This window comes from Panthera pardus, unplaced genomic scaffold (assembly GCF_024362965.1).
Source record: "Panthera pardus isolate Hobbes unplaced genomic scaffold, ASM2436296v1 HiC_scaffold_8, whole genome shotgun sequence".
Taxonomy (NCBI): domain Eukaryota; kingdom Metazoa; phylum Chordata; class Mammalia; order Carnivora; family Felidae; genus Panthera; species Panthera pardus.
This window is the reverse complement of record NW_026527013.1, coordinates 149,809,259-149,836,829: the sequence shown is the minus strand read 5'-3', so window position 1 is coordinate 149,836,829 and position 27,571 is coordinate 149,809,259. Positions and strand designations below refer to the sequence as shown.

The 27,571-nt window shown below is 41.4% G+C and overlaps 1 protein-coding gene across 10 annotated transcripts in view; it reads right to left on the bottom strand.

The window, feature by feature from the left end:
* Positions 1–27,571, bottom strand: part of CALD1 (caldesmon 1) — a 187,726-nt gene that overhangs the window by 24,623 nt on the left and 135,532 nt on the right. For 7 of the 10 annotated variants that reach the window (XM_019452817.2, XM_019452814.2, XM_053897271.1 and 4 more), the window contains 4 exons: positions 14,273–14,419; positions 9,981–10,929; positions 8,627–8,701; positions 3,930–4,072 (listed from right to left, as the gene is read on the bottom strand). In XM_019452817.2, coding sequence (XP_019308362.2) covers positions 3,930–4,072; positions 8,627–8,701; positions 9,981–10,929; positions 14,273–14,419 — 1,314 coding nt within the window. The remainder of the gene's footprint in view (positions 1–3,929; positions 4,073–8,626; positions 8,702–9,980; positions 10,930–14,272; positions 14,420–27,571) is intronic. The other 3 variants (XM_019452824.2, XM_019452822.2, XM_019452819.2) reach the window with 2 other exon arrangements.

Sequence of the window (27,571 nt, the reverse complement as noted above, 5' to 3'; positions counted from 1 at the left end):
TAACAGGCAGTGAGGTCATGCTTAACTAGCTCCGAACACAGGGAGCCCATCCCTAACACTTTGTCTAAGGAACAGATGAATTACCACCGTCTGATATAATTTATTCCATGTAGAGAAGGGCTCGGTGTTTCTAGCTATGGAGCAAGAAAAAGAATAAAGCAGAAAATGAGTTCAAGACTACATAATCGCCAATACTGATCTTATGTGTATAACTCCTGTTTTTTGAACCCTGAGGTAGTTCTGAGTATACTCTGTCCTTTCCAACCTTTGCAAGCGGCAGGATGGAAAATCAATATTGTAGATTATAATCAGCATTAAAATTAATACACAACAAAACCAAAAACATCAAAGTGTATTGCATAGAGCAAGGGAAAGCACCATTTCCTGACATGCTCGTTTCGGTTTTAAGAATATACATAGCTTTGTATTGGGTCATGATGTCAAATTTATTTCTGACTAAGAGTTTAGGTTAAAAAGTTTTAAAATACTGTTCTAGGTTCTTGAGAGTTAGAGATGTACTCTTTTATTTTGAACTCAAACAAAGGTTAGAGAGTCCCTTAAAACCTGATGTTGCTCTTTCAGGGTCTTATAAGTTCCTAGGTCTGCGACTTAGAGAGAAAATCTCCCCCCTGAGTTAATTCCAGGTCTTTCCATCTTCAGAAATGAGTTTGCTCTCTGCGTTCATCATGTTAGTTAGTGCACAGGAGTTGGGACCTGCAGAACACAAGCCTCTAAAAACTTCTCCAGATTCCACTAGGTGTCGCTCAGTCTTCATTTTGGACAATCAAAATGCCTATCATTAGGGACTGGTTCCATAAATCATGACACGTTGGTCTGGTGAAATACTCTAACATTATTAATTGTAAGCTCATATTCATTGGTACAGAAAAGGTAACTACGATAAACTGTTATGTATATTGCAAGAATCAATGGAAAAACATAGAGTTATATATGCACACTATACATATTTGTCTATTTTGACTATATAGACATAGAAAATATCTGGAAAAAATGTTACTGGTGGTTGGTGCTTATTTTTGTACTTCTATTTTCTGAATGTTTCTAAGTTTTTTTTTAATGTTTTATTTATTTTTAAGACAGAGAGAGAGACAGAGCATGAGTGGGGGTGGGGCAGAGAGAGAGGGAGACATAGAATCTGAAGCAGGCTCCAGGCTCTGAGCTGTTAGCACAGAGGCTGACACGGGGCTTGAACTCACGAACTGTGAGATCATGACCTGAGCCGAAGTCGGATGCTCAACCGACTGAGCCACTTGGGTGCCCCTATTTTCTGAATGTTTCGTAACGAGGATCTTTTTTCCTATAATTAGACAAAACTTTAGTTACCATGTTAAAAATAGAAAACAAAACAAATGCTCATTTCGAACTTTCTATAAAACCTTGGTGTAATCTATTTCTATACATTGCTCATTGAGTTGAGATTTTTTTGTTAATGTCATGTTTCAGAGAAAACAATCTAGTCAAGAAAACAGGAACATCAAAGGGGGCAGTAATTAAATCAAACATGAACTATGTTCGAACCAGGAGCAAGAGTTTTGTCCATATCACCTCTACTTGGATGTACCAGCATGCCCTCAGCACTAGGGTGCCACTAACATGGAAATTTCTGCCAGAAGTTCTCTCCTCTCTCCTTGGTTCCTTTATAGATATATAAAAAAAAATTTTTTTTTAATGTTTATTTATTTTTGAGAGAGAGAGAGAGAGAGACAGAGCACAAGCAGGGAAGGGCAGAGAGAGGGAGACACAGAATCCAAAGTAGGCTCCAGGCTCTGAGCTGTCAGCACAGAGCCCGACATGGGCTCGAATTCACAAACAGCGAGATCATGATCTGAGCTGAAGTCCGACGCTTAACCGACTGAGTCACCCAGGCGCCCTCTCCACGGTTCCTTTAGGTGTAGGTCTAGATGTACATCAAACCTTTCCCCATGAACATAGCTTGTTTTCAGTTAGGCTAGTGGGCACTCGGCTAATCTAAATAGAGGCTCCTACTTCCTTCCTTAGAAAGCTCCTCACTTCATAAGTAGATACAGCAAAACCTGACATCTAAGCTTCCACTGGCATCAACTTTGAACTGAAACTAAAACGAACCCATGTTGGCAGCTGAACAAAAAAGCATGATACGGTAGCACCTTGTTTCTGTCATTGTTTTCTGCCCAAAGATGGAACACTTAAGACCAGAGTCCCATTTAAGAATTCTCAACACTACACCTATTCTCTTTGAATTCCTAGCTCTCTGGATTTCCACACAATGGGCGTGTTAATTATTAATTTAAGCTCTGACTAAAGCTGGTTGACAAGTTTGCTAATTGTTAACCAAGCTTCTCTCTGCTGACAGATTTTTAAAAAAACATTACTTTTCTTTAAAAAAATATACTCATGCCCACAAAGCAGATTTTAAACTATCAAATAATAAGACAGTAATATTGTTAGACAATATTCATGGGATACTTTGCACGAACCTGACACTCTTCTATAGGGCTTTGAAATATTCAACTACTGACGCTTCAGCAAGCTTTGGACTCAGCTTACTCGCCTGAATCAACTTGATTCTAGATTTTCTATGAATTTTAAATAAACTCCTAATTTTATAAACTCCTAATTTTCTACTGAAATCTACTTTCTTGCCAATCTCAAGTAACATCTATAGGTTCTACACATCCTAGTCCTACACAGTTTACTTAGGCTGTTTATGCACACATATTCTTCTGTAGGCTCTCCCTTGGATAAAGTGACTACCTTTCTGCTCAAATTTGTATGTAGAAAAGTTATTTGGGGGCAGTTATATTCCCCCATTTTAGCCTGCTCAGAGGGGCAAAGCCCTACCAGCTCTGCTCGCTTCTGAATGCTACAAAGGCCTTGGTGTAAGGAATATGTCCAGCTTCTACACAATACTTGCTTGGGGACTTTCTTATTTGAATTGTTCAGAAAAACAGGGTCTACAGGTAAGACTGCTGCCAAAGAACAATCCCAGGGGAATCCATGTTTCAGGGACCCAAGACTCTTCTAGAACATTGGGAACAGAAGCCAGTGACATTAATAGAGGTAGGAATTCGGCACAAGCGGTTGGAGGGGGTGTAGGTGTAGGAATGGGGCACAGAGAATCATGTAGCCAAGGTGTCCATGGCAGATTTCTATAACATAAGTCCATCTACAAAACTGGCAGGGAGCTCTCAGTATTCGATGTATCTAGAAGTAAGGATTTACCTGCACATACCTGTCTGTCTGTCCTAAAACCAATTGTCCAGGTATTCAACATGATGGGGGGGGAGGGGGAAAGAAGGGTAAAGTGAAGTTATGCAAGAGGGTTTTCCAAAGGGTATTAAATGGAACGTGAGTCCTGTGCCCTATGCCTCCCTCTTTGAGATTCCCAATACAAATGAACATCAAACGTGCTCAGAGTCCTGCGGTAAAGAGATCTGATTAATTTAGTTTAACCTAACATTTCCCAAGTATTTCGCCAAAGGACAACCTCAGTTTTAAGCAACATTTATTTAAAATCTTTTTTTAAAAAAAGCATTCTTGAAAATGGTACTGACAAGGGTCTCTTAAGAAACTGGCTGGGCCATAGAAAGAACCAATGACATTAACCCCAGTCATAATGTTTTCTAATAAGCTGAGCTTATACAGCATATTAAGTGAGGGAACAGAAACATGGATACTAAGCATGATCTGTCCTGCTAAATAATGGGAAAAGCAGATTAAACCTTGTCTGAGCAATGGCTACTGGTCTTCTGTTAGTGATTGATAGCCTGACCTGCTGACTGAGTATCTCTAAGACAATGGCCAATGACTTCACAACAGAAATATGTTGTCTGTTTAGCACGTTTCTGTCTGGAGGCACAGGATAGGGAGACTACTATTTTTTCTTCACATGTGAACACAGTCATTGTTAAGTAGTCTCTGTTTCTTACCTGAAAGTATTCTCGGTGTGTTTCAGTTTGTGGGTCATGAATTCTCCATTCTGTGACTTCACTTCTGTAAATCCCTTCTTTCCATCCAAGAAACTCTTCACTTCTTTGGGCTCTTTGTCCTTTTTAATCTTCTCATCTTTGATCTAACCAACAGTACATATCAGGAAGAAACACAGTGATAAAAACCGTATTAGTTTGGGTGGGTATCACCAAATAAGACCCAGAATTACTAGGAAGCCAGAAAACTCAGAAGTAAAACAAACCACTGGAGAATGATGTGGTACAGCTAGGGTCAGAGGAAATTCTTAGAGTGTGAGCTATGGTCCTCCAGCCTCTGCGCAAAGACCTTGACCACAATTTAAGGAAGTCAAGATCATCCCTGATTTCACTAGGGTTTTGTTTTCAGGAGCAGTGGAGGTGTTGCTGTTTGGAAACAATTATGTTCTGGGAATGCTGTGTAAGAGTAGTTGTTCGTAGTTCTCATTGAAAAGGGTGATCATTAGTGTGGCATTGATGGGAGAACGTCTAGGTTGGCTGAACTGGTTTTTTCTTGGACGAAGAGTGTGCCTTTGAAAAAGACACAAACGTGTTGAAGAAGAAAAAAGAAGAAACCTACCAAGTCAGCCAGATCTGCCAAGCCAATGTTGGCAGATTGCCGAGGAAGCTCACCCTTGTAATAAAATGAGTAAGTAGGGTCCCGAGGATAGAAGACAAATTACCCTACCTTTAGTGGGATGGCTCAGAGACCCATGGGCCATGTCTGTAGTCATCTAAACTACCACAGTTCAAATGGAATAGGAAAAACTTCAGGGTTTACCTTGACTTCCATTGCAGGTAATAGTTTAGTCTCCAGAAGTGGTTTTGTGATTGTTGGAGAGACAGCGGAAGGTGTTACATGGGCAGCAGGTGTTCACTTTAATTTTTTGTAAGTTTTGTGTTATAAGTTCCTCACGGTAAATGAGACACATTACTTCAAAGTAAAATGAATTTACATAGCTTGCTGAGAGCTTAGATTACTTGTATCAGCTCATCCATTCTTAAAGGATGAGTGTGAAAACAGGGGAGGTTCATTATTGCTGTTTTCAAGACAACCAATGACAAAACACTAACGTTCTAGAGCAAGCAACAGAGGAAGGATAGGCATAAGAACTTAGGCCTTCAGGTGCTGTCCAGAATGGCCTCCTGATCACCCACCTCTTTCCAGCTATTTCTCAGATACTCTCTGAACACTTATTTCTAAAGTACATGTTTTACTAAGCATAGCACTTTTTTTTTTTTTTTTTTTTCTGTTTACTGATGAGCCTTGCGTAGTCCTTTGCCTGACTGCCTTCTTTGGATGTTATGTGATTAAATTACCACAGATAGACTATTCACTGCCATGTTGCCCTAATTAGTTAAGACTTAAATCTTTCTCCAAGGGGGATATACCTAGGCTATCCCTTGGACATGCTGAAAAAGAAGGCTGTTGTTCTGCCACTCTCTCTGAGAGCTCTGTCTGGAAGTCAGGAAATGAGTTTTGTTCCAGTGCTATCAACAGACTAGCTAAAATTAAGTCACCTAATTTTCTCTGGGATCTTGGCTCCATATACATAAGAGAGGTTGGATCAGAGGATTCCTTCCTGATCCTTCACCCTCTCATTTCCCTCTTGGCTCCTGATTTGTTGTGAGAGGCTACAGAGAAGAGAGGGAAGCTCTGACCTGTCCTGCAGCTTGACTGCAGCTCTCTGGTGGCTGTTCTCACCCAATAAGAAATCAATGTCATTGACAGGCAGGAATAGGCAATGCCTATTCTCATCTTGAGCTACCATTGCTGGATATTGCCCTAGATACCAGGGACTGAAGTTTGTATCCTGGTTAAGAAGTATCTGGGGATACAAATTTGGGAGCTAAAGGGTGTCCCATTTCAGGGGACCCACGAAACACACTGTGAGTCAAATCTCATGGTTTGTGGAGCACTGTGCAAGGCAAAATGCCCTTTAACTCATTTCTCTTATTTTGGAGTCAAGAGATAATTCCATTCTCCCCAAATGCATTACCTGATTTGCTGACCAAAAATGTGGGGTATCCAAAGGGATAACACACAGGTGTAGGCGGGTGGAGGTGAGAATTCAACTGACATGCCCTTGTGCCAGAGAGACACTCAAAAGGTCAAGTGATCAAGGCAAGAAGACTGAGCTGTCAGCCTCTGTAGAATGGTGCTTTGCATTATTTGATTTCAGAAGACTGACAAGAATTCATCCAAGTTATAGTATTTCAAATCAGGTCCAGCACATTTTTGTTAGACTCAGAAGCCTCAATTCCTGTTTTGGGTCCAATGTCTGTCACATGGATGTCTTTGCTACTGAGGGTTTGGTTTGTGAACAACATACACACAGACCTTACCAGTAAGCTTGGACTCCATCCCAGACCTACCGAGTCAGATTCTGCATTTCATAAGATTCCAGGGATTTGTATGCACACCTATGTTTGGGGAACTTTGGTGTATGACAGGAATATCGATTTCAGTATCATATGAACAACTCTGCTGTAAACTGGTTTTCTGTTAGAGGCCAGGAAAAGAACAAAAAAAAAAAAAAGAAAAAAAAAAGAAAAGAGCTCCGGGGTGAAGAACTAAAAAGAGGTATTTTATAGTTGGAGAGGATAAAAAGAAGGCTAAGTTAACGTTTCAAGGCTGGTGATGTTCTGTAATCCGTCACTACAAACAGCTAAAACTGCAGGGCTGCAGGGGTAGAAAGACAGTTTTTTCTAAGGTACTGGAGTGACTTCTGGAAATGTTTTCTCTAAGAAGTCTCATGTGATATTTGTGTTTACCCACATAGCTCTCCTTGAAAGGACATTTTTTTATTTTATTTTATTTTTTTTTTAACAAAAAGAAAAAAAAGGGAGGAGGGTGTTTGAAATGGCTAAATCATGTAAAATAGAATTCAAAGTTGTTTACATAAAGTAACCACGCAACTAGTCATTCAACCAGTGATTTACGTGTGCATTGTTAAAGCAGGAATGCCAGATTTTTTTTTTTTTTTTTTTTGAGCCTGGGTTGAGTGGCTAATCTGGCCTTGTGTAAAAAAAGAGGCCAAAAGTTTTGGGACTCTAGAATGGGGTGTAGGACAAACTGAGAAAGGGGCAGGTCTGAGATGGTTACACCGCTGACATTATTGGACTGGGGTTTTCTCTGGACAGAGGCAGAGGGATGATTTGGGTGGCCACTCATGAATCCTTTCTTGCTCACAGGCACAACATACAGACATAGAATGTTCTGGTGATTAAAAACAAATCACATCTTAGTAAAGCGAATTACATTTTAAATACAGAATCCACACAGTGCTCTTTAGCTTCTCCTCCCCCACACAGACTTAATCGCTGAATTCTGACTTTATGCCCTCTTCCTTCTGTGAAGATATTCCCCACAAAACACCAGCTCGACAGAGGAGCCCACGTGGCCCATTTCTGTTTTAAGTTTCAAGTAACTTTCACTTTTTTTGTTTTTAGATGAATCTGTAGGTGTCGTTCTGCCAGAAAATGAGAACAGCGCTTCCCACCATATTCAACCATTTCCTTAGCTGCCTCATTGGAGCCAAATTCAGCTTCCTAGTTCTTAGCATTTCTGCTTCCACCTTCCTTTAGATGGGCGGGTTCATGCATTCAGTTTTTACTCCCAAGCCACCACAAGTTCTATGAGAAACAGGAAGGTACACACATCTTAACCCAAATAAATAGAACATGATCTAGGGGTTCTTATATTTTCTGTGAGTCTTATGAAGAAAAGAATTTAAGCAAATAACCACCTCTCATGTAATTTTCTAAATATGGATTTTTCTGTTTCTTGATAGATGCCATAATGGGCAGAGAGGTACAGCAAGAGTCCATTGGAGCTGGCCCTCTAGAGTGACAGCTCAGTTCCATGGGCAAAGAAATTCAAATCTTCCTCCCCTCGATAATTTCCTTCTACCACGTTTAAGTACTTTGAACTTACTAGATGCTGTCACAATTTTTAGGATTACTTGGGGCTAACATAAACACAATGGTTAAGACGAGGTCAGGCTTTCTGATGTGGCGTTTTGATTCTGTCGGGGGGAATGACATCCTCTGTGCGGCAGCCTCTGCTCCACTGACTCGTTTACTTACCTACAGTCAAACACCCTGGCACCAGCTCCTGTGTGTGCCTCAGAAATGCAATGCAGAACATTTTGCCAGACTTTTCTTTTGAAAACCAAATACCACCTTCAGTGCATCAAATGTGTTAACTGAGACTTGGGGGGGGGGGTGTTTTTCCTTTGGAAAGTTAAATCATTAATCGAAGCCAGTTGGAAATATTCCATAATTGAAATGAAAGCAGGATGGTTCAAGGAGAAAACAATACACATAGAGGTGGAGAAAGTGGGAAAAACTGATCAGAGCAGTGTTTTTCAAGCTTTCTATGACTCGCAGGAAGGACAATTTAAATCATGATGTAATACTGCTTAGAATGCCCTCTGATATCTTCTATTTGATTTCATTTTTTTAAAACGCCCATTGACACATTCAATTACTTTTGAGATGTTCGAAGTTGATGTTACCATTCAATGAATCATGAAGTCAAGCCATAGCTTGAAAAACACTGGATCACAGGTTATAGTTTTGAGATCAGCAGACATGAAATGTCATGCAACACTGCTCTCGGTTGCTTCATGATTAGGTCATTTGTCAATAATATTTACCTCTTTTTTGAAGGTAGGCTTGTCTTCTTGGGACTTTTCTCTTTTAGCTTGTGCTTTGGCCCCCTTTTCTTCTTCCTTTTTATGTTCAAGAGTGGCAAGGTCACTCGTTTAAAAGAAGCCCTTTCTGGCTTACAAGAGTGAGAGGGTGCTCAGGTCACTTTGCTCGTGCCTTGCGATTTTGCTGACTCAGTGCTCACATAACCCCTGGTGTCAGTGATTCTAAACAGCAACGTGGGGTGGTTTCTTTCCACCAAAGTTTTTTCTCGTGTGCCTGCCAGTGTGCGCCCTGGACTCTAGCGTGACCTGGTGGTCCTTAGGCGTGTTTACAAACCTCGTGTGTGGTTTGGTGCATCTCGTTTCTGATTGTCTCAAATGTAGCTGTGGTCGCGAGCCCCCGTGTGATGAGCAGGAGTGAAAGACAACTTCAGCACCATGCAGACTTAGTGATGGGGAGTTCTCTCTGCAGAGGTAAATGTGCAAGCATCTCTTTTTTTCTTTCTTTCTTTTGTGTGCGTGTGTGGTAGGGGTAGGCGGGGATGCAGGTGGTGGTTAGGTACAGTGCTTTCAATGCAGGCTTGCAGACAGAAAAACATCTTTCATGGTTTGCAAACATTCCCCTCGCCCCCCTTTCCACCCTTCTCAGGCGACATGAATTTATTTGCGTCATCCAGATGGCAAAAGCAGTAAAATGTATGCCCTTAATTACCAGTCAGTTACAAACTGATACCACCCCAGATGAATGGCTTTCTGCAAGTCCACATGAAGTTCAGGTCTACATGATGGCAAATCATGGTTTTGACATATTTTTAATGAAAGTTCCAAATTGGCTCCTTTCCCTCCTTCACTGCCAGCTGATTTCAAGGGGGTTATTTTTGCCTTCTCAAGATGAAATTTCTGACCGTGATTCTTTATGTCACCTTTCCCACCCCAATTTTTAAAATATAATTTTTAATTAAATGCCAAACACGTGGGTGTGGGGAGGAGTTACGGTCCTCTTGCCTCATGTAGACCTATGGAGAGAGGTAAGTTGTTAATAGGAGCAGGTGCAGAATTAGAAGTCAACGCAGCACTGCCACATTTATCATCTTTGGGTTAGTTCATTTTTCTGGTATTTGCAACTAGCAAGCACAGAGCAATTAATTTCTCTCTGGATGGTAAATTTGGCTGATTGAATATTTAACCATCGATCAATTGCTTTGTGCTTACCTATTGCTATGGCCGAAAAAAATGAACGGCTTGCCAAACGGGCAAGCACGCGGGGCTGCAGGAACGTGCCTCGGTCCCAAGTCTGATGTGCATTACATTTCTTGTAAGTCACAGGCATCACACGTTTGGTGCAAAATGTTTACTGTACCTGTTTCTTTTGGACAGCTGTCTGAAGTTTATCCTCTTGTACTTTCTTTTCATTTACCCGTTTCCCTTCTATTTTCTCGTCTACCTTTTCCCCTTTCTGCTTTTTCTCTTGCATTTCTCTTCTGTTCTCTTCTAGCTGCTGGCGTTTTTGCTCTTCTAGCTTAGCTTTCTGTTCTTCCTCCGCCTTTGCCCGCTGCCTCTCCTCCTCTGCTCTTCTCTCTTCCTCCTTAGCCCTCTCCCTCTCGGCCGCCTCCCTCCTTTCTCTCTCTTGGGCAGCTGCTCTTTCTTCTGCTTCAAGTCTTGCTTTCTCCTCCGCTACCCTTTGTTCTTCCTCAGCTTTCATTCTTTCTCTTTCTTCTGCTTCCAGCCTGGCCCTCTCTGCCTCGGCTCTCTCCTTTTCTTCCCTCTCCCTCCTTTCACGATGGGCGGCCTCTTCTGACCCCTGCTCCCCCTCCCCCTCTGTTTGAGGCTCTTCTGCACTGGTCTGCCCAGTTGTCAACGGCATTGCCTCGGTTTCTGTTGTTCTGTCTTCTACCGGCCCCTCTACCTGATTTTCTTCAGGGCTCCCCTGCTTTGGCTTCTCTTCCTCCTCTTCCTCCTTTTCCTTTTCTTCCTTCTTTTTCTCCTCAGTGTCCCTCCAGTCATTCTTCTGATAGGACTTTGTGACTATTTCTGTCTCCTCTAGCTCGTATCTTTCTTGGCGACGGTCACTTTTTTCTTCCTTCTCCGCAGCTTCGTTTTCGGCGGTGTTGTTCTGCGTTCTTCTGCTCGGTAGCGACAAGCCTGCGTCTGTGATGGTTGGGTCGAACTCCTTCTGCCGTTCCAGTGCTTCCTGAAGGCGTTTTTGGCGTCTTTCCTCCCGCCGAGCCAGGCGCTCCAGGAACGCGGCCTCGTCATCACCCTCCACCTGGGTGTTTGAGGTGGTTGTCTTGACCTCCTCATCGGCCACACTGGACAAGAGAAACAAGACAGCTTGGGTCAGCTGGTGAGCTGGATTCTCGTAGCCTGACCCACACAGGAACAGATGCTCGCAGTACCAGGCGCGCGCGCACCCAGGATATCCCTTCGGATAGTATCATAACAGTACGTGCCTGCCGGGCTTTCGGCAGACAGCACGTGAGTGCCTTTGCCCTTAGTCCTTCTCTGGCCACTGGAGTCTACTCTACTATGCCAGCCGTCAAGCGAAAATGGATGAGCATTAGTGTATAAATACCTCGGCTCCCTCGCCTCTCGAGCTGAATAACTGTGAGGTGCCTTGTTGCACGGGATCTCTGAGTCTCCCAGGGGAGTTGAGCTCCAGATCCCAGCAGCGCTAACTTGCCTTGGCAATGAATGAAACCTTTATTTGGTTGCTTTTCCTTCCCTGTTTCACTTTCCCACACTGCTGCCAGTGTTTCCTGGGATCATTTCACAAATGAACTGCCTGTGTTTAAATCTTTTTGCTCCAGAATCTGCTTCCTGGACAACTCAAACTAAGACAAGGACCAAACTGAGAAATGAAGGAATTCTTATAGTATCACATAGTATTTCCACATATTACCAAGTCATCTAGAATTCTTGAGCTGGATCTGTGGGGCATAAGGCATTTGGAAAGGAAGCAGGTGTACCTTACAGTGTGGGGATGCTATACTAATGCCAGTGACCCCCATGGTAGGGACATCTAACCGTCCACCACAATTCATGCTCCTCCTTCCATTGTCACGGGGAGGTGACTAATACCAGTCAAGGATTATATTTCTTGCCCTCCACTCTTCCTTGCATCTAGGTGGAACCATGTGACCAATAATTTCCAATTGAGTGTGAGCATAAGTGATATGTCTAGACCAAGACTATTAAGCAGCAGAAGCACATCCTCTCCCATCTCTGTCTGATGACTTGATCAGAAAACCTCAAAGCCCCAGGAGTAGACAGAGTCACAAAAGGAAAACTAGTTGGTGATCAGTTCTATTTACTACTCAGAAAAACCCACATTGGACTCATTCATGTTGCTGCATTAAATTACTAAAATTTGGGGCTCATTGTTATGGTGGCTGATATTACCCTAATACATACACCATCTAAATTCTTTGTCAAGATTTCCACGAACAAAGGGTCTCTTGCCCTTCTTCTCTGTAGTTGATAAAAAATAGTTAAATTTGATGTTTGTTAAAAAAGAAAAGAAAATCTCAAAAAACCAGACTGTACCATATCCATCACCGCACTTATTGTTACAGTTCAAGCCAGGGCTGTTGGTCTCCACTGGCAGGAAACAGCCAGTTATGTGATATCAGAAATTGTGACCAGAGTTGGAAGAGTATGTCTTGCCATGTTTAGAAACTCCATTAAATTTCATGGTTCATACTGAACTGGGCCCTTCTGAAGTTCAAGTCCACTTAATTTTGAAAAAAAAAACAAAACACATTTCACATTTAACAGTAAGAAATGGCAGAGTAAAGGCTGGATTTTAAACTTTCTTGGCTTTAACCGCTGCTGTAGGACACTGTCTACATGAATTAGACATATATGCATTAAATTTCCCTAAAAATACAAACAGTTTAGAATTTAAGGGGAAAATCTACATGTAAGGAACTTTGGATCAACTGAATTCAAACGATTTTTAAAAGGTACTGCAAATTCCAAAGTGTCAGCTAGATGAAAGTACTCTTGAGTTAAGAGACGAACAGATTCTACTGGATCTTTCTTTGCCTATTTGGAAATCACAACAGTGACCGTCAGTAGAAGTTAAGTACCACTCAGGGTTGCTCAGCCCCAAGGAGAACACTAATTCTTCTTGTGGATAATTAATATGTCAGAGATAAATGATAGGTTCTCAGACCTGGATGTACTTTAATGAAAAAGAAGGATTTGTAAATCGATCAACAGCATGAAATAACTACTACTAGTAAATGAAAAAAGAAGAGAAGCCCAAGTAGAAGCAAGATTTTAAAAGCAAGAACACGACTAGTAACTAGTAACTTTTAAGCCACTGTTGATCACTCACTAATAACCAGATTCAGGAAGGGGCCTCAAAATGCCATTTACAAACTTTTTCTCTCCCTTCCCCTTCAGTTTGAGGATAGAAAAGGCAGCGATGACTATGTAGGCCTCCTCTGTAAAGCTCTGATACCATTTTCCTGATAATAGTTAAAATTAGGTGCTTATCGTATGCAAGGCACTGTGTGTTTTATGTGTATTATAATCTCACTTAAATTTAACAACATTCCTAAGAGAAAGGTATGATTTTCATTTCTGTTTAACAGGGAAAGGCCAAGGTGGAATTCAGAGCCAGGCAGCGAACATACCCACAACCCCTTTGCTGTATTTCCTCCCTAATTAGGAGCTACTTACCAAGAAACAAGGTCTCTGGCTCTCCACCTAACCGGTAGGTTTCCTTATTGAATCCATTCTGCTTGACAGAATTTAAGACTTTCAGAAATCCATGTACCTGCTCATATTTAGGGTAAAGAGGCCAGACCTGTTTTCCTTCAGATTTTCTATATAGATGGGCTTAAAGGAACTGTCTTATTAAAATAAAAGTTAATTTTTCTCTCTATCCCGACCCCAAAATATTCTCATCTTTTTTTTTTTGCCTTGGGGCATATAAATTACATATATTCACAAGTGGCATAATGAACCAGGTGACCTTATATGTGCAAACCTGTAAAGATCCATTTGGAAGAAGTTGAACCCAGTAAGGGTTCTCCACTGTTCTGGTCACTACCAAGGCCTGTATAGGAAAAAACGTGCTAGTAAACTCATAAGCTTGTTCGAATAATTACATTACATTAAGCAGCATTCTGCACCTTGCTGAATATCGTAGTGATCAGAGAATACTGATTCAGGCTGTATATCAGGAAAAATAAGACATTTGCAATTCATGTCTACTTTAAAAATTCAAGTTCTATTTGCTACTGGTAGGCACAAAGGACTAGAAAGCTAATAAATCTTCAGTTCAAAACAGGTATCGATACCCTAAAGAATAAATGTAAATAGTCTTCCTTATTTAAAGATGTAGCCCATTGTATTTAGTAAATAAAAAGATTGCTAAATTACAAAATAAAATAAAACACTTCAATTGGGGTGTGTTTAGGGGATGGGATAGGGGAAGAGAAAGGAGCAGTGGTGTCTGAATGTCTACATCAGTTTGACTGTCCAATCTGATTAGGTGCCTACAATAACCAAAAAATGACTGAGCAAGTTAGACTGGAAAAGAGTGGAGCTGGGCTGAGAAGGGAATGCTTTGCCCAACACGTTCCATTCATCAGGCAGGCTAAGAAGTACCTTAGACATTCTCCATTCCGAAGAGGACAGTACCTGTTCTGGGCATTAACCTCCACCTGGTCGGTCACCTGTCCCAAGGATTCTTCCTCTTGCTTCTGCCGCAGCCTCTCCTGCCGGGCACGGCGGCGCCGCTCCCGGGCGGCCTCCTCCTCATCGTCGTCGTTCCTCTGGTAGGCGATCCTGCAACATCGTGAAGACAACCTCTTGAGTGCGCCAGCTGCTGACCATCTCAATGCTTCTTTGCAGGATCAGCCCTGAGTCCTTTCCTGGGCTTGACCACTGACTGAACCACAGAGCTCTAAATGGATCGTTCCGTTCCATAGACACTTGATCAGAATGGCTTTCAAACTTTTAAGTATCTGAAAAGCAGGAGTCCGCTAGCTAGAGGACAATTTACAATGATCAAATGACAGCTTAAACTAAAAAAAAATCTACACAAAAGTGGGTTGTGCAGGGAACTGTGGGGTAGCATATTTAGATTTCTTCATTAAGCTCATTACCAGCCTTTTAAGATTTAGGAGCAGAAATCCAAAGCACTGAACCAAAAATAATCAAAACACTTATTGAAAAGATTCAGGATGTTGTATGAATTATTTGTGTAGATACTGTCACAAAGAACAGAAAAGAGTCAAGTTATCAAACCCATATTTTGGCATTAATAAGCCCAAACTTCAAATTAAAATCCAGAGTAGGGTACTCTCTTTGCTTGGATTTTATTTTTTCCTTTCAGTTCCTTTTCAATGGAGAAGGAAGGCGTTATTGACAACTGACAGGATGGCTTCAAAGTCAGTGTGGCTCCCTAAGAGTCCTCCTCCTTTGCTCTAAAACATGCATTAGAATTCTACCAGCCATATGGTGGGCACATCATGGTAGCTCACAGGTGTACACATAGATAGAAACCTAAGGGCTGAGGTGGGCAGAAAAGGCACGGAGAGCTTTGCACACATAGATGTTAGGGAAATTATACAATCCCTATCACTATGTTACATCCATTTCTGTTAATACTTCTTTCTTCCCAAATAAAGAACCGGAGTGGGGAACTACAGATGTCCAAACTCAAGAGGAAATGACCCGTATGGTTACCTTGGCTACTTGTGAGGGAGTAACACATACTGAGATACAGAGTGCCCGGAAGGCAGGGGTAGGCCGTCTGGCCCAGGGCCAAGGTGGCCTGACGGGTCCTTGGGTTGGGATGGAGCTGCATTGAGCAGTGGGCTACTTTTTATACTAGGGAGTTAAAGTGCTCTTATTACAATGTTACTTACATTTCTACACATAGAAATTCAGATATGTAAACATTTCACGCTTATAATTCTTATACAATGACAAACCTAAAATAATTTACAAATGGAAGAAAATAAAACAGCAGAACCATATGATTTGTACCAACAATACAAACCTACTATAACTGATGATGGTTTGCTTACGTTAAGATTACAAACGAGACATTTTAAGGCCTAGATCCAGCACTTTATTTCATTGTTTCTATCTTTTGACTTCAATAATATGAATGTTATGGGGGTGCCTGGGTGGTTCAGTTGGTTAAACGTCCAACTCTCAGTTTCAGCTCAGGTCATGATCTCACAGTTTTGGGAGTTCGAGCCATGCGTTGGGCTCTGCACTGACAGAACAGAAACTGCTTGGGATTCCCTCTCTCTCTCTCTCTCTCTCTCTCTCTCTCTCTGCCCTTCCCCTGCTCATGCTGTCTCTGTCTCTCTCAAAATAAGTAAATAAACTTAAAAAAACACAAATGCTGTGAATGTTTTTCACCTAAAAAAACAAGATTAACAATTCCAAAGTTTGGATGGTTTGTCCTTTGTTACTGCAGAAAATCTGACTTCATACTTACTAAAATCTGCTGGTGTGCAATATTCAAATGCCAATACAAATAAAATGTCACAGTAATTCTAAGAAACTGACTGGTTTATTTCTATAGATATGGAGCGAAGGGTGATGGGATGTAGTTGAAAGATGACTAGGGTAGGACTCAGTAAACCTGGTTTCTAGAACTGGTCTCCTACTAGCTTGTGGCCCTTTAACCTGAGTTAAACTCCCTCGCCTGTGAGTGTGTGACAATCAGATGAAATCTGGACGTGTCACTGTAAGGCGTTCTACAGTGCAGTATTTTGTTGTTACTGGGGAAGTTCAGCTGAGGAGCTCCTTTGTGAGGAAAGATGAGTTCAATTTTAGACTTGTTGAATTTGAGGTGACAGCATGACATGAATCGAATGTTCCTTTCTAATTCAATCACATTGTAGTTTGCAGTCAGAAGCCCTTCCCAGTGGTTTGGCTTCGGTCTTCAGATTCTTGGCCTAATATTCCTTTGGCTTTCTCAGTAGACAGCTTTAACCACAGCAGGGAGAATGAGTCCTTGATAAGTGCTTCCCAAGCTAATCAAACAGAAAGGCTTGAATTGCTCTTCTGCGTTTCTCCATCAGCCATGAGGTCTTGGCTACGACTTGGGGCCTTTCTTTTCCAAAACAAGCAAGAGACATATAAGCCCCATCTGAGACATCCTGTGCTGGAAACAAGCCCCCTCACCCCTACTTCTCCTAAATGGAACCTCGCGTGAAGCCCTCAACTTCCCACTCTACTTGAACAATTTGAGATGTTACTGCCTTCCTCCTCCGGCCTACCCAACGTGCTTCATGGCTGGAAGTTGCTGGCTTGCACCTCTGGTGTGAACTACATTTGCCATCTATCTGGGCCAGGCCACACTCAACCTTTCTTCTTCGGCTTGGATTTCTCCTCGGAGGAGCGGCCTGACAACTGGACCACCCTAGGTCTCTTCTAGCTCTTCTCGCTTGGTACTCTTGGTACCCCACCTTGGTAGCTCCTTGCCTAGCATCCGCAGTTGCCAGGGCTAGATGTTTAAGGATCTGTTATGAGCACTAATAAAGAAACATATTAAAGTCGTTTTCAAAGTTAAAAACAAACAAGGAGCCAAAATGCTTTCCTGGCATTTTAAATCACAACATGCCCTGTTGCTGGCTTAGTCACAGACCATATGACTATTTACTAAACTTTATCAGTAAAGTTTATTAATTATTTACTATTGTTAGTAAAGTTTATTAAACTTACTGAAGTTTGTTAATTTATTTCGAGAGAGACAGAGACAGCATGAGCAGGGGAGGGGCAGCGAGAGAGGGAGAGAGAGAGAGAATGCCAAGCAGGCTCCATGCTGCCAGCATAGAGCCTGATGCGGGGTGTGAACCTGTGAAGCCGTGAGTTCACGACCTGAGCCAAAACCAAGAGTCAGACACTTAAGTGACGGAGCCCTTCGGGCACACCTAACCACTTGACTTTATAAGTCAAGTGTGCCAATGACTGGATATGTGTGGAAATTCCTCAACTCTGAGACTCCCTCCATGAGCCTCAGTAGTTTCTTAGCTTTTAGGCCTCTCTCATAGCAGCTGACCCTTCACACTACTACCACAGGTTTATTGCTTTTCTTTCAAAATGGACAACTTAATTTGTTTCATTTTTTTCGGATTCTAAAAGTAACATACCTTTCTTATTTGCTTCAACCAGACAAAAGCAGATGTATAAAAGAGAAAGTGAAAATCAGCTCCCTTATCACACCTTACCTGACATGTCCATATCAGACATGGGCACTAATGATATCCGATGTATTTTACCAGACATCTTGTTATGCACACACAGATACCTTTACTGTTAACGAAGTGGGATTGTGTGATACCTATCATTTCGTAAATGGTTTCTTTACTTTATTTGTGACTGTTTTCAACACATTAGCCAAATATAATTTTCAATAGCAACACAGTATGTATAGATGTACATAGTAGTTACACGGATGTAACTATAATATAACCTATTATCTACAGATGGACAGTTAAGATTTTTCCAACTTTATGGTCTTATTAATGAGGCCGCAAAGGACATCATTCTAGATATACTTTGTCACTTGTTCAACAATTTATCCAGGAAGAATTCTCAGAAGCTAGCATTTCAGAATTTAAGAGGATCCTGATTTATATACTGAGATAAAAACAAAATGTTAACATTTCTCATTTCCCACACACCAGATTTAAACATATTTGAAATGCTGCTGACTAGTAAAAATCATATCTAACTGCCCACTGGATTGTAATAAAAGGGTACCAATCCCTTTGTTCCTTCTGTGAAACCTCACCAGATGCCGGCACTGACCAGTCTAATGGTGCTCTGCACTCTGCAGAGACAACCACCGTTCCCAGATGTCTTGGGAATGTGGGACTCATGATTCCCCTGAATCATCTGAGAACGATTAAACTATGTTTACTGGAGATTTAACCATTTTGTTGAAATCCATTCTTCTTTAAAAAAATTTTTTTTTAATGTTTGTTTTTGAGAGAGAGAGAGAGAGAGAGAGAGAGAGAGAGAGACACAGAATCCAAAGCAGGCTCCAGGCTCTGAGCTGTCAGCACACAGCCTGACACGAGGCTCAAACTCACAGACCATGAGACCATGACCTGAACCGAAGTCGGATGCTTAACCAACTGAGCCACCCAGGCGACCCCGATCTGTTCTTCTAAAATACTGGTAATTCGCAAATGATAGCTAAGGCACCTCTATTAAATAAAAATTTCTGATTGGCCAGCATACATGATTTCCACGCTGGGTGGAAGCAGGTTTACTCTGGAGTATTATGCTTTGTTTCTTGCTAACTACCTTCGCTCATCTCTTGGAAAGCACCTTGTGAAAATATGATCGGCTCTGCTGCAGGAAGGCCAGCGCTGCTGGTAGCAAAATGGCTCATCAAATATTTGGAAAGGAGTGTGTGTGTGTGTGTGTGTGTGTGTGTGTGTGAATAAGTGTTAAAAAATCTCAGAAGTCCATAAAAATTACATGATGTTATTTGATTGTGTCAGTGGTATGAAAAAAGTAGAGAGGGCTGGTTTTTCTTTCATTCCCAGAACCACCAGCTTAAAGGCTCTGGTGTTAAAAGAAAAAAACAGGACTCTGAAGTGGGAAAACTTTCTTGGAATGCTGTGGCTTTCGCACCAAAGACGTTTTAAGTTTTTACCGCTAGAGCTCAAGAGCCTCAGTATATCCAAGTAACAAGATAATCATGTTACATGCTGTGCCTTTTGGACAGAAAGTGCAAACAAAGAGAAGTACTGAAGAATGGCACATAAGGAAATCACTGAGAATCGGGGTCTACATTTGGACAGGACAGGGTCTCAGTGTATACTAGATGAGAGAAAGAGGAAGTGGGGAAGCTTCCACAGTAAGACACTGGGACGAGGCACTAGTTTTCATCTTGCCCCTGGGCTCCCCTCACCCTCTCGTCCCCATAAAATATTTCTCAAGACTTGCACAACATTGACAAAATTCTTAGAATTTCACCTACAGTATAGGCTGTTTCATTTTGTTTTTACCCTGTGTTCCCCACAGTTTGAAGAGCATTACTCCTATCTCCTTTCATTTTGTCTTTTCTTCCATTTTGCTACTTTCTGAGTTAAGACCACAGCACATCCTTAAAGTTTTCAAGTAAAAATGCTGGCAATGTATTTTATTAACAAAATAAGATCTCTTATCAGGAAATCATGTTCAAAAATAAAATAAGAAAAAGCAATAACCATTTTTTATGGAGGGGGAGGGAGTTGACTTTATTACATGTTTAGGATTAAAGACCTGGAGAGAATGAAAAAGAAGCATGGGTGAGTCTATAATGAGTACAAATTTACTTATTTTATGTTGATAGTCACAATACTACTCTGGTTAGCCACACAGTTAATCAAGTTTGGATGTGCAATCTTGCTATTCTATTTTTTTTTTTACATACATGGTATATATGATATAATTATTTTGCAGTTCAAAAAAATTTAATAATATATTTGACGATTTTCTAAATCAGTTCACCAAGATATAACTTATTCTCAGTCGTCTACTACACAGGATCCCAGTTTATTTAACCATTTCCTATTGACCTACATTTGGATTTTTCCTAGTTTTTCTCTATTGGATACAGCACTGTTGTACCCCTGTGTTTTTATAGGGCAGATACTGGGAAGTGGAATAGTATATGTTCATTTAAATTTAAGATTCTGGGGTGCCTGAGTGGCTCAGGTCATGACCTACCAGTCCGTGGGTTCGAGCCCCGCATCGGGCTCTGTGCTGACAGCTCAGAGCCTGGAGCTGCTTCAGATTCTGCGTCTCCCTCTCTCTCTGCTGCTCCCCTGCCTGCGCTCTGTTTCTCCCTCTCGAAAATAAATAAGCGTTAAAAAAATTTTTTTTAAATAAAAGATTCTGTGGGATCGGTCTTCACAGTAGTTCCAAGTTGCTCCTAGTGACAGTTCCCATGCTCTTTCCCCTCAAATGACCAAGTCAGATCAACATACATTAAGACAGTCCTCTGCTAACTGACAGGGCCAGAGAAAATATTGAATCTTCTCTATCTTGTATAGCAGTGGTTTCTAACATTTTAAGAATGTGGATCCTTTTAAAATATCAAGAAACATTAAGATATTATGACAATTGCTCATATTTTTGTTATTTACTAATAAAATGCTGTATAAAGTGTCTATAAATTCAATACATAAAAGGTAATCTGTATCTTATAAACCACTGCATTTATATATATCTGAAGAATAGTCTTTCATACCTGAAGTAGCTATTTATCAAACAATAGACTACAGAAAATACTTGGTGTGGATATGAATCTTGGAATCTCTTTATTTCCCTTTCCTTCCTTCCTTCCTTCCTTCCTTCCTTCCTTCCTTCCTTCCTTCCTTCCTTCCATGTTTATTTATTCTTTTTTTTTAAAATTTTTTTTTCAACGTTTTTTATTTATTTTTGGGACAGAGAGAGACAGAGCATGAACGGGGGAGGGGCAGTGAGAGAGGGAGACACAGAATCGGAAACAGGCTCCAGGCTCCGAGCCATCAGCCCAGAGCCCGACGCGGGGCTCGAACTCACGGACCGTGAGATCGTGACCTGGCTGAAGTCGGACGCTCAACCGACTGCGCCACCCAGGCGCCCCAATGTTTATTTATTCTTGGGAGAGCATAAGAGGAACAGAGGACCAGAGGATCCAAAGCGGGCTCTGCACTGACAGCAGCAAGCCCAATGTGGGTCTAGAACTCATGAACCACAAAATTGAGTTGAAGTCAGATGTTCAACTGACTGAGTCACCCAGGTGCCCCTGGGAATCTCTATCAATAACTTCACCACTAGAGAACCACTGGGGTACAGAAAGAGATTACACAAGAGCACCAATGAGCAGACTTTGAATTGTCACCTTCAAACTTTAAAAAAAAAAAAAATTTTTTTTTAATGTTTATTTATTTTTCAGAGGTGGGGGAGGGAGGGAGAGAGATGGAGACACAAAATCTGAAGCAGGCTCCAGGTTTCTAGCTGTTAGCACAGAGCCTAACATGGGGCTTGAACCTATGAACCGTGAGATCATGACCTGAGTTGAAGTCAGACGCTCAACCGACTGAGTCACCAGGCACCCCTAACCCTTTTTTGTTTTTCAACATTCCTCATGCTTGATAAACACACATGCAGATACATACACAGACCCACAGGTAAAGTGAGGAAAACTAAAGAGAAAATAAAAGGCTCAAGGCACGAAGATGGGGCCTATTTATTTCAGACTTTTTTTTTTTTTTTGCTTGTTTTTAATATGGATCGCTTCATGTTCCTTGTACGAGGCCATGCTAGTCTTCTCTATATAATTGTAGTTTTAGTATATGTGCTGCAAAAGGGAGCACTATTTATTAAAGATTTAGAGAGGTTCCCATTCAGATCAGTTTCCAAGCCTCTGTGTTTTCCTTAACTGTCTGTGCCACATTCCTATATTTTAAAAAGAGAATACTGGGGGCGCCTGGGTGGCTCAGTCGGTTGGGCCACCGACTTCGGCTCAGGTCATGATCTCCCCGTCCGTGAGTTTGAGCCCCGCGTCGGGCTCTGTGCTGACAGCTCAGAGCCTGGAGCCTGTTTCGGATTCTGTGTCTCCCTCTCTCTCTCTGACCTTCCCCCATTCATGCTCTGTCTCTCTCTGTCTCTAAAATGAATAAATGTTAAAAAAAAAAATTTAAAAAGAGAATACTGCATCTCAAGTTCCAGCAGACTGAATAAATTCACCACCTTAAAGAAGGAATCCTACCAGTAGTTGGCTGTTTGCAAATTCACAATAACTTGTAGGCCAGTAGATAGTTGGCTGAACCCTCTGATCCGCTCTCCCCTCCCTGCATCCCACACGACTTTCACTTTCATATAAGGAGCTGTTCAACAGAAGGTGGCTTTGGTTGAGAGGGCGATTCTAGGTTGTAACTGAGACACTCAACCCCAACATGATCCTATCCCCAGCTTTCTGTAGCTCTGCACTCCCCACATAGGCCAGACCCAGGAGGAGACCCCAAGGAAAAACAACTTCTTAGTCAATTCCTTTTCTCTGATTTCCCTCGTTCTTGGTTCTGCTAAGGTCATTGTCTTAACCTGGGTCTTAATATGGGATCCAACTTAAAGAGTTAAAACCTCATGTGGGTTGAAAATGTACTCATCAACTATTAGGAGACAAAATGACTCATACATACTTTCATTATTCTTTTTCATGTGCCAAAAACCCTGGTGATTTTCTTTCAGAATATGAAATGCAAGCAGATTCTTTAAATGTATCCAGTCAGCTCTGTGAACTGCTCAAAAGCTCTTAGCAAAATCTCAGGCAATGCCGTGATCAGGAGGGAAAGACCATGCTACTGAAATGACTCATATTTGCCCTGCAGATTTACTGTATGTTTGAAAGTTAAGAGGTTTATAGCAACATTCCAGGCTCTTAAATATGATTTTGTTTGTATGTGGTGTCTGAAAAAATGTTGTGGTTTCACTTAATGCACATAAAGCCCGATTCTGAATGTTTTTCCCTTGAATTCCTTAAAGAAAGGCATTAAAAATGACAATGGAGAAGAAAAATCAAGAAAATAAAAATATTTTTTCAAGGCAGAATATGTTTAGAAATGGACTAATAGCTAATAGTCAATTGGTCGGTTAGTAATTAATATATGATAGAATGAAAGAAAGTTCCTTTGATTTAGAGTATATATATTTACAAATATTTTAATCTATCATTTATATATTATATATTTTAATTTATTATTTATTTTATGTATGTATATACTTATATTACACATATATGTATATATATTTCTTTTTTGGTAGGGAAAGAAGGTAAAAATAAGCTGAATTTCATTGTATAATTCATTGCTATATCAGTGGTGTGCCTTTTGCTAGGGTGAGGGCATATATGGGAATAGTATATTACTCTGAAGGAATTTACCCAGGAAGAGAGGTATGCTCTATTCCATCTATTTCCCTTCTCCCACCCCATCTCTACCCGCCCCCCCCCCCCCCCAGCTTTTGAGAATTACTAAAGTTTGCATACCAACCAGAAGTTTTGGATCCCAATAGTAAAATTGTGTGCCCACATCACTTAGTGTTTTTTTTTTTTTTAAGTTTATTTATTCATTTTGATAGAGAGCATGCACGTGCGAGCAGGGGAGGGGTAGACAGAGAGGGAGAGAGAGAATCCCAAGCAGGCTCAGCACTGACAGCACAGAGCCTGATGCGGGGCTCGATCTCAGGAACTGTGAGGTCATGACCTGAACCGAAACCAGGATCTGATGCTTAACCGACTGAGCCAACCAGGACCCCCCCGCCTTTAGTGTTCTTATGTATGTCCTCGATGCAAGCTATCACCACCTGCCTTCCATATGCTTTATACAACGGTGACATTCCATAATCACATGCATTTTATAACCACAGACCATGATGGGGAAACATGTGCTGCACAGGAGAAAAAAACCTCAGACCGTGAAAGAAAAACCTCTTCACTTGTCTGTGCACACTGCTGCAGCTAGCTGATTCTTAGCATCATTATGATTGCAATGTCCTATTGAATAAATACATCAGGTCTGACTGATCGCGTATGGTTAGAAGAGACCTGGGAGTGCTGTAAGTTCTGATTCTGACTTGGGTTGTATGGCTAACTTAGGGCTTATGGGAACACAGTTCCCAGGATGGTCCTGCCCTATGGTCTGCAGACCCCTAAGTTTAGAGACTCATTTCTAAATCGATGCAGGTAGTCACAGGAATTTTTTAAAATATGGATTCTAATTGTTTGGAATCAATATTTTAAATTAAGCAGATGTCTAACATAACATATCTCGTACCTGTAAATGAGTGTCTACTATGTATAATACATGATTACTTTATTTTTTTATTCTTTTTTTCATGTCTATTTATTTTTGAGAGAGAGTGAGAAAGACAGAGTGTGAGTGGGGGAGGAGCAGAGAGAGAGAGGGAGCCACAGAATCTGAAGCAGGCTCCAGGCTCTGAGCTGTCAGCACAGAGCCCAACACAGGGCTCAAACTCGTGAACCATGAGATCGAACTCAGACGTTTAACCAAGTGAGCCACCCAGGCACCTCTATTTCTTTATTTGAGAGAGAGAGAGAGAGTGAGTTCGAAGTAAACTCCACGCTCAGTGCGGAGCCCGAGGTGAGGCTCGATCCTACCACCCTGGGATCATGACCTGAGCTGAAATCAAAAGTCAGACACTCAGCTGACTGAGCCACCCAGGCACACTTCTATCTATTTTTAAATACCAACAAATAACCTCTGACCCAAATTTTGGATTATTTTAATTATTCTCTTACTTTGCTTTGTAGTTTTACTCCCAAGGTATGCATCCCTAAGAAATTTATTTTTTAGTTTTGCCTTCTTACAACTTTACATAATCATCCTATATGCATTCTATGATTGGTTTCTTTCATAAAACTATGTGTTTCTGAGATTGATCTGGGCTTCTATGAATGGCTGTAGTTTATAATGATAGATGAGGCACAGTGTTTCCAAAATATATCTTGAGACTGGGGTTAATATCTAATTCTTCATGCAGTTGGTACCATTTTCTTTTTGAAAGTCCATAAGTGGTTAGTGATATGCAGTAGAAATAAATGAATAGAATCTGGATTTACTTTCTTATAGAATTGCTATTTTTATTTTGAAAGGAAGAAAGCATCTGTCAAACCTATTTAGTACAGATTTTGGAGGAATAATTCCATGACAGCTTCCTGAGGTTAAACTAAAATCTCTTTATGTTGTCACAAACAGGACTGCATTTGCACCCTTCCCGCTGTCCCACTCTGTTAAAACAATAAGCTCGGTCAGATACAAACAGATAACTGTTTCCTTTATAAATGTTTAGAAAGTGTAGGTATGGAAAGTGGGTTGATGATGGGGAAGATCTGTTTTGCTCCTCACTTGGTTATTCAAGTCAGACCTTGGTCAAAATGAATGAAAAGGAGTAAAAGAAATGTTTAAGTGGTCAGTTAGAGAATTAAAATAACCAAACTTTCCTCTCTTTCAACTCTTATTCAAGTGGTATAAAACATGGCTAACAGAGATAAACCTGTTACTGTGTTTTCATAAATATGACCTTTTCTTCATCGTCAGCGTAGCATTCTTTGTCTAATAAGAAATCGTACATAATAAGAACCTTAAATAAATATGGTCATTAATAAATGTAGGCTTTTTAAAATGCTGCCAATCAAAAGTAAAATCTGATTTGGGGCTGTTTCCTGACCGCTGTGCCTATTAAAGGACAATCTTGCTTTCATGCGCACAGTAGATGTGGACAATCAAGCTTGCGCTTAATTTTTTTTCAAGTACCACATGTTAAACCAATTCAGACGGAGGGTGTCTATGACTGGGAGCACTACATTTTGCCGGTTCTTTCTTTGGCATATAGGTCTGGACCCGGATGTACAGCTGGCGTTCAGAACCACTGCCTCAGAGCAGGCTGCCGGGAGGCCCCCATACTCCCACTGGCCAACTTGGAGTGACTGCATCTGACCACAGACACATAGCCAAGCAGGTTCTCTTCATAGTCAAAGACTTAACACCCCAGGAGCAGAAACTCCCCTTTCCATCTGTGAATGTAAAAGTAGGAACCCATTTTAGAGGAGTCTTAAATTTAGCGTGATCTAGAAGTTCAAGTCTCACCCCCAAATTCGAAACAGTTGTGTGACGTGGTACAAAGGTCCATCATTTCACGTGCCGGAGCTTCAAAAGTACGGTGCTGCTATCACACTGGTAAACATTTGACAAAAGGAGTAAGGTCACCGGAAAAACAAAGACAAGATGTCCTTAAGTGGAGATTATGAACCTGTGACTAATGAAAGGGAATCCCTGTCAGGGGAAAGCAGTACTGCAGACCTGCAGACGGAAATGGGACATGGCGCGTGGATACTGCTAACTGGAGTCACATGTCCTGTGTCAGCTGAGAGGACTCTCAGCATCCTTGCTAGACAGGCAGTGCTTACTGCAGGAAAATTTATGGGTAATGGATTTTCATAACAGGCCTTTTATGATCCTCTCCTCCCCCAAAAGTACCCTCTGGAGCTTTTCTGCTTCCACACTCATTTTTCTTAATTGGAAAAAGATTTACTGTTCATTTCCTCTTTCCCGGCACTCTCTGTTGGATCCATTTCTCTCCGTTCCGGTGGCACAGCCTCCCATCTCCTCCACCACCACCCCCTGCCCCCCCAGCCCCCCGCCGCTTTTGTCCAGAGAAAGCTCCACTATACTGATAAATATGACACCGGAGCATTGTTTCTAGCACCTCTGCTGAAATATGTGACTGTCACTTTAACAAGAAAGCATATTTTGGGGGTGATTACTTCCTCCCTGGCTCCAGAGGTATTGCACAAAATCACCTAACATCCAGCTGGCTCATAGCTCCCCTCCAAGTGCTAGAACTGCAAAGTTTTGTTTACAAGTGGTAGCAAATAGAAAGACAAACCTTGAGTGGAGACAGGAAATGGAAAACGACGGGCCAAATCCTGGATGTTTGGCCCTTTGGAAAGAACATTTATACTTGCAGGGGGACTTGGGAGCCAACCATTGCTAATGGGTCCAACCTCCCTACTGTTGGGAAAAGAAGTCAAGGAGTTTGCCCTACACTTGGTGGATCATCTTCCTAAGTCAACAGAAACCTTACCTAACACTGGGCCTGCTCACTGCAGAGGGAAAAAAGCAAACACCTATTTGTTTTGACTTGGTTAAAAGCCAGCCTGAACAAACCAAACCAAATAAAAACCTTCCAAGCTTAAAGACTCCCTTTGAGTTCACAGAAGACCCCTATACAAATGAGAATATTTTAATAGAGGAATATTAAATAACGAAGCACCTATATTTGTGTGTGTTAACTGAGTCAGAATCACAAACAGCTTAAGAATTGGACAGCCAAGGCCTCCGAGAGGGAGACGTGGGCACTGGAGGCATTCTTGTACAACACTTAAATTACTCAAGGGGATCTGTCGCATAC